This window comes from Leptonychotes weddellii, unplaced genomic scaffold (assembly GCF_054177405.1).
Source record: "Leptonychotes weddellii isolate Sample4059 unplaced genomic scaffold, ASM5417740v2 HiC_scaffold_10152, whole genome shotgun sequence".
NCBI classification, from domain to species: Eukaryota; Metazoa; Chordata; class Mammalia; order Carnivora; family Phocidae; genus Leptonychotes; species Leptonychotes weddellii.
The window spans coordinates 1-7624 of NW_027677983.1; the positions used below are offsets into that span (position 1 = coordinate 1).

General features: G+C 50.4%; 1 protein-coding gene across 1 annotated transcript; it reads right to left on the reverse strand.

The window, feature by feature from the left end:
* Positions 1-950: 950 nt before the first annotated feature.
* On the reverse strand, positions 951-4550 carry POLR2G (RNA polymerase II subunit G). Its single transcript, XM_006730351.3, has 8 exons — positions 4415-4550; positions 4172-4281; positions 2576-2735; positions 1968-2018; positions 1798-1863; positions 1631-1702; positions 1399-1432; positions 951-1179 (listed from the first exon to the last, which is right to left on the reverse strand). Exons 1-8 carry the CDS (start codon positions 4424-4426, stop codon positions 1166-1168), a joined length of 519 nt encoding a protein of 172 aa, XP_006730414.1. The 5' UTR covers positions 4427-4550; the 3' UTR covers positions 951-1165.
* Between the last annotated feature and the right edge of the window lie 3074 nt (positions 4551-7624).

A 7624-nucleotide genomic window follows, 5' to 3' on the forward strand; every position in this document is an offset into this window, starting at 1 on the left:
GTCCTGGGATCGAGTCCCGCATCGGGCTCCCTGCTCCGCGGGGAGCCTGCTTCTCCCTCTGCCTCTGCCTCTCTCTCTCTCTCTCATGAATAAATAAATAAAATCTTTAAAAAAAATAAAAATAAATAAATAAATAAAATCTTCAAAGAGGGTTGTATGCCCATTTCATAATGAGAAAACATAAGGTCACCCAGCTAGGACTGAAACCCAGTTCTGCTTCAACCCAAATACCACGCTTTCTACAACACAGCTCTGCTGAAAAAGGAGGAAGAGGAGGAGGAGGGGGAGGAGAAGGAGGAGGAGAATTATTGACTGAGACTTGCTAGATTAGCAGGCAACAAGCAGACAGGCTGGGAGAGGGCATTCCGAGGCAGACAAACTATATTACAAAAGCAGAGTGTGAGCATACTGTGGGGGAGGGAAGCATGTTTGTTTAGTCTTATGTTCATTTCATGGATTTTGGCCGTGTCACCCTAAGGACATTTTGAGGCTGCTCACATTTTCAGTTCAGCTTAGGGACTGATTAGCACATAAAGGCTTCTGTTGTTTGTGGAGCCATCCTAGGAAGGGCTACGTTGAGATGCCACAGTCTGGGTCATTACTATCCTCTTGTTTCCCTCTCCCTACCCAACCATCTTGTCCCCCCTCATGCCCAGCTATACCCTTGGTTATGTTTAAGGGTGAGGGAAGGGCGAATACTCTGAAAATAGATTGGGACTCAGAATGGCTCTAAAGGCAGAATCATTTGCTGGAAGCCAAAGACCTAACATTGGTGCCTTCCCTTCAACGAGGTCAACTTTAGCCCTCTGCAGAAGGGTTTAGTCAGATCCCCTGGGTCGCTGAGGCCACTTGAGGCATCAGGCCACCAAAAGAGAGGCTAGCAAGCAAATGGCCTCCAGCCTTTTCTAAGAAAGAGCTGTTCTTACCAAAGAAAGGAGGTAACACTTCCATGAGAAAAAGGACCTTTTATGGTTAGAATGCACAGTCAAAAATCTGGGGGGGGGGGTGGTGGCTGCTAAGCAGCAAGAAGAATCAGATGTTCTTCTGGGGACAAGGAACCTTCTTTGCCTCCCTACAGCAGCCAGACTGGGCCTCTGGACAACATGAGGAGCGTGACCATCACATCTCCTAGATAAGGACCAAACAGAGCAGGGGGCCCTGGCACTCAGCTCACAAGCCCTGCAGGAAACAGGAAAAGCACATCAGTTAGGCTCAGAGCTTGGCGCAGCCATCCCCAGGCATTCCCCATCCCATGAAGCACATGTCCTGGATCTTCCAAGCAGACAGTCATGAGAGTTTTCTTCATCTGCGACTTGGCCATTAAGTCCCACATCCGCCCCCTGCCTCCACACACCCCTTCTCCAGGTAACAACCCTGGATGCATGATCAGGCACTCACCCAAGTAATCGTCCATCAGAGAGCCAATAGCAAACTGCAGGAGGGAAGGTAGAAAGGAAATAAAGCCTGAGCAAGCACAGAACTAGCCTCTAACCCCTAGCCCCAGGCCTTCTGCCCACCCATCCCCTCCTCCTGGCAGAAGAGCACAAAATCCCCAGGAACCCTGGGTGGTAAGAAATCAACAGCTCCCAGTTCTGCCTGGTACAGACAGGAAGGCAGGCAAGAGACTCACAATGTCATTCTTGTCCACACGAGTCCCCACAATCTTCAAGCGGATCTCATCGTCCTGCTGAATCACAATGTCCTGGGGAAGAGGGAACAGGATACTCAGATAGCCCCCAAGCCAAAAATCCCTTGGAGGGCTCATTCTTCCTCCCTCTCACGGTCTTCCCCACTCACCTCGTCCATTGTCTTGTAGCACGGTGGGTTGGAGTTGGGGTCAAACTCCATCTCTGATGGGATGGACTGAAAGGAAAGTAAGACTGGGTCAGCGCTTTACATGGGTGCTTCCAGAGATGGTCATGACTGGCGCCTCTCCTCCTTAGCACCCCCGGCACACCCAGACTTACATGTCGAGAGATGAAGCAGGACATAGGTCCAATTTCTGTGAAGAGCCCAACCTAGGAGGACAATGAATAACTTTGCTTTGTCTTTTATCCCCCAACTCTTCTAAGCTTCCCAACTTCATCTGATTCCCAAAAATATTCTTCATGTTTTGAAACCACTCTGAGTCGGATCATTTGCTTTCCTGTCTCTCTTCTGCCAAGATTTCATTTTAAGTGAAGCAAATTCAGTACAATCAAGGGCCAAGGCTTGGGACCTGTCCATCCACAATTTGAACACCTGTTGATCACATGACCTTGGCCAGTAGACTTAACTTCTCCAAGCGTAAGCTTCTATAAAAAGGGATGAAAAGCACCCACCTCAGTCGTCATGAGGTTTTGCACCACACCGGGCCCACAGTAAGTACTCAATGAATGGAGGCTGCTATTGCTGACTACTCACACTGACTTCCATGACCCGGAGGGAGGCAGCACAGTGACTGTACCATTTGACAGGTGAGGAAACTCAAGTACAAAGCGACTTAGCCAAGGACACAGAGTTAGCAAGAGCAGGCGGGACCCAGCCCCCATCTTCTGAGCAGCCACCCAACTGCCTCCACTACGTATGGTCTCACCTTGTTGACTTGAGTGACGACAGCATCCACGACCTCCCCTTTAAAGGGCCGGAAAACAATGGCCTTGTACTTAACCGGATAAAGGACAAAGCCTCGGCCTGGCTGGATCACACCAGCACCAATATTGTCAATGGTGGTGACAGCAATTACAAAGCCATACCTGTAAGGAGGATGGGGAAAAGAAAGGCACTGTGTGGGGCGCCTCGGTGGCTGTCGGTTAAGCGTCTGCCTTCGGCTCAGGTCATGATCCCAGGGTCCTGGGATTGAGTCTCGCATCGGGCTCCCTGCTCTGTGGGGAGCCTGCTTCTCCCTCTCCTCCCCACTTGTGCTCTCTATCTCACTATCTCTCTCTCTCTCTCAAATAAATAAAATCCAAAAAAAAAATTTAAAAAAAAGAAAGAAAGAAAAGCAATGTGTGGGCAAGAGCCTCTAAAACCATATGCAACAAGACAGTGAGCATGGGGATTAGGGGAGAGCACCACCCCTGCCCCCAGAACTTAATGCCTGAGAGAAGACAGGACACCAATCAGTATCTATAATGCCAAACGCTGCCCTCATAATTTCACAATAAATGTCCGAGGAGGCTGCAGTCCTTGAGCCAAGAGACCTCAATCTTGGGCATGCCTCAGAATCACCTAAGAGGAACTTACTAAAACACAGATTCCCAGGTCTGTCCCCAGTCTTGATTCTGTCGGGATGAGATGAGGTTCAGGAACTTGCATGTGCCTTTTTTTTTTTTTTAATTAATTTATTTGACAGAGAGAGACACAGCAAGAGAGGTAACACAAGCAGGGGGAGTGGGAGAGGGAGAAGCAGGCTTCCCGCCGAGCGGAGAACCCAACGCAGGGCTCGACCCCAGGACCCTGGGATCATGACCTGAACCGAAGGCAGACGCTTAACGACTGAGCCACCTAGGCGCCCCTAAGATTTTATTTTTTATTTATTTGAGAGCACGAGCAGGGGTAGGAGGAGAGGGAGAAACAGACTCCCTGTTGAGCATGGAGCCCCACATGCAGCTAAATTCCAGGACCCTGAGATCAGGACCTGAGCCGAGGTCAGACACCTGACCTACTGAGCCACCCAGGCGCCCCTGCCTGGGCTTATTCGGGTGTGGGAGGCCCATGTACTCCATAACCCCGGGCTCATCCCAGCTCATTCACATCACCATGTGAGAGGCCGTTGTGTGCAGAGCCCAGAGATGTGCCATGCCAGTCATGTGGGATGGAAAAAACCAGAAGGATAACAGGGAGAACAGACACAGGAACAATGATTAGGCTGTGAGCCCCACGAGAGCTGGCCTCATTCTATCTCGTTCCCTGCATTGTTCCCAGGGCCCAACACAGAACCTGGCACACAGCAGGAACTTTAGAAATGTTTGCGGAGTAAATGAATGACCAATCTCTGCTGAAGTAAAGCAGTCCTGCGATCCAGCTTTGCTGAGGGCGCCGCGGGAACCCAAAGCAGGAAGCAAGTGACTGCGTGGGGTGCCTGAGAAGGTGGGAGGGTTCCCCAGGGTAGGTGGCAGGTCCTTGCGGGATGAGTAGGAGTTGGGGAGAGGCTGCAAGCATCGGGCGCCTGGAAGCGCGCGGCACTCACTTGCCGGTGCAGGTCCCCTCCACCTCGGTGAAGAGCTTCTGCTTTACCGTGTTGAGCAGGTTGGGGCCGAAGTAGCGCGGGTGCAGCAGGATCTCGTGCTCCAGGGAGATCTGCGGGGAAAGTGGGGTGGAGACCAAGCAAGACGCGGTAGGGACACGGGGTCAAGAGTAACTCCCCGTCCCGGCGCCCCGCTTCGCTCCTCCTCTCAACCCTGCCCTCGCCGCCACCCCGTGCTCCGCTCACGTGATAGAACATCTTCCCCGCAGGGACGCGACAGCAGCGGAATCCACACAAGCCCCTGCAGCCGGGCCTCCGCCCAAACCGGAAACACGCACAGCCTCCCCAACCCTGCTTCCGGGCCTGCCCCAGCGAAGTGGGCGGGACTCTGCGCCCTCCGTAGACCCAATTGGGCATCGCTGTCGTGGGCGGGAAATCCGTGAGCCACGCCCACCAGTGGGTCTAACCTCTAGACTCTTAACAGTGCCAGGCCTAGAATGGATGCTCAATAAATAAGTACTTTTTAAAAATTTTTGTTTATTTATCAGAGAGAGAGAGCACAAGCATGGGGAGCGGCAGGCAGAGAGAGAAGTAGGCTCCCTGCTGAGCAAGGAGCCCTATGTGGGACTCGATCCCAGGACCCTGGGATCATGACCTGAGCGGAAGGCAGAGGCTTAACCGACTGAGCCACCCAGGCATCCCAAATAAGTACTTTTAAATGGAATTAATTAGCTAATGAAAGACAACAGGAATAAAGCGCTTTAGCAGAGTGCATTCGTATAGCAAATATTTGAGGACTGCTTTCACATAGCTAAGCATAGGAAGTAGCTGTCTTTTTCCAGCAACCCCACCAGGCAAGCTTTACCAATGAGGTCCCAGGCTCAGAGGGTTGAGGTCACTTGAGGATCACTCAAGGGCGGGATTCAAATTCACGATGTCTGACCCCAAGACTCTTGCATATTTGGGCATTCCAGATTTTCATGCAGGATTTGTTCAACAAACATGGAATACCCACTCCTTGCCCCCAGGTAGTTAGGAGATGAAGCAGCCAAAATCAGAGCCCAGAAGGCAGCACTCCCTCCCTGTGTGAGAAACCAGGTAGGTCACTGCACTCCTCCTTCCTGGTCCCCCTTTCCACTCCCCCCCAACACACACCAGGGGCTTAGAGAACTGATGAGCCTTTGTTCCTTCAACTCCGCCCACTTTTTTGTAGACAGTCCCTTTATTAAAGTCACCTCAATTAACCAGAGTGAGCATACAGTCTGTTCCCTGCTGAGACCCTGACTGATAAAAGGGTGGTACAGAAAGAGGCCGAAACCATGAGACACAGACCCATGAGAAAGGCTTAGCAAGGGCAGTGGGTTCTAGAGCCAGGACAATACTGTGGCCTTGAGCAAACTCCCAGTTGCCTAAGTTTTTTTATGTTGTAAATAAAAGAGCCTGACCCGCCCTCCTTCAAGAACAGAGACAGCTGCTTCCTCAGAGCAGTCACACACCAGTTGCCATTGACACTGCCCATTTCCTAGAATGTCTGAGCCCACCAATCTCCCACTCAGACTCCATGGGGATCCCCTTTGGAGAATCAGGCAAGGAAGCAGATGAATGGGCCTCAGCAATTCTTAACTTCTCTTCTTTTCCAGCCAGCCTCCCCTCAAAGGCAACTTTTGTTTTGTTTTGCTTTTTATTTAAATCTAATTCATTAACATATAGTGTATTATTGGTTTCAAGAGGTAGAGGTCAGTGACTCATCAGTGTTATATAACACCCAGTACTCATTACATCACGTGCCCTCCTTAATGCCAGTCACCCAGTAGCCCCATCCCCCCACCCACCTCCCCTTCAGCAACCCTCAGTTTCCTAGTTAAGAGTCTCTCTTGGTTTGTCTCCCTGTCTGATTTTGTCTTGTTTTATTTTTTCCTCTCTTCCCCTATGATCTTCTGTTTTGTTTCTTAAATTCCACATATGAGTGATATAATTATCTTTTTCTGATTGACTTATTTCGCTTAGCATAATACCCTCTAATTCCATCTACATCGTGTTGCAATGGCAAGATTTCATTTTCTGATGGCTGAGTAGTATTCCATTGTGTATATATATACCACATCTTCTTTATCCATTCATCTGTCAATGGACATCTGGGCTCTCTCCATAGTTTGGCTATTATGGACCCCTCAAAGGCAAACTTAAGGACAGTGGGGTGCTGGAACCAACTACAAGAGCCTTTTTTTTTTTTTTTTTGGTGGGCAGCAAAACAAGGTTTATTGAGCTATAGCAAAGTGATAGTACAAAGTTTCCAAGGAGGGAGGGGACCCAAAGGGGTTGCCACCGGAATTTCTAAGTCTAGGGGTTTTTATGGGCTTTGTTGGCGGGCTGTTTTCATATGATGAACCCTCCCTGAGCCTGTCATCCAATCGGGTTTTTGTCACCTATCATATGGGAAAGGGTGCAGGGCTCCTTCCAGGGTGGTGTGCAAGGGTGTTTTAAGGGTGGTTTCCTCTTAGGGCGTGGGGCGGGGGGGTTGTCCCACCTGCCTTTCTTCCAATTATCCTTCACCATTCCCCCCTCTGAAGAGGTAACCCTAACTGCTCTTAGGGAAAAAGGGCGACGACCGACCATAGCTACTTCCTGCTGGTCAGGGACGTGGATGGGGTGGCAGTCAGGGTTCCTCTCATCCAGATCTACCAAGGGGTCCCATGGTTTGACCTTCTGGAAACTATGAAGAGGGTTAGGGCATTTAGGAGGCAAGGCCCAGTGCACAATGAAAGACTGAGTACAGCCAGGAGTCCGGCGAGAGATAGAGGATGTCTTCGTGAACTCCCCACATACTGTGAGGAGAAGGCAGGCAAAAGGAAAAAGACTTATCTGTGTCTTGTCACTTCAAGACTAGCTTGAGTCCTCTCTGGGTTCACAGAGGGATTTTGGTTCCTTTTGTTAGGCCCCATTGGGGACCAGGGTTTGACCAGGGTTTGACTCTGGAATGGTGGATCCAGGCTTCACTTTGACTGCTGGTGGAGTTGCTAAAATCCTGGTATATGGGCCTTCCCAGACCAGGTCTAACAAGCACTTGGTCCCCAGGGTAAAATGGGAGAGATTGGTTAATTTGGGGCTGGGAGTTAGGAAGTTCCTTGTAAGAGGGATGAAATGATTAAAGTCCAAAACCTTGGATACTCCCTTATCACTTCTGAGCCTTTTTTTTTTTTTTTTTGAGAGAGAGAGTGCACGTGTTTGGTAAGTAGTAGGGGTGGGGGGGACACAGAGGGAGAGGGAGAGAGAGTCCTAAGCAGGTTCCACTCCCAGACCAGAGCCCAAGGTGAGGCTCAATCCCACAACCCTGAGATCACAACTGGAGCTGAAATCAAGAGTCAGACGCTTATGGGGCGCCTGGGTGGCTCAGATGGTTAAGCATCTGCCTTTAGTTCGGTCATGGTCTCCAGATCCTGGGATCGAGCCCCATGT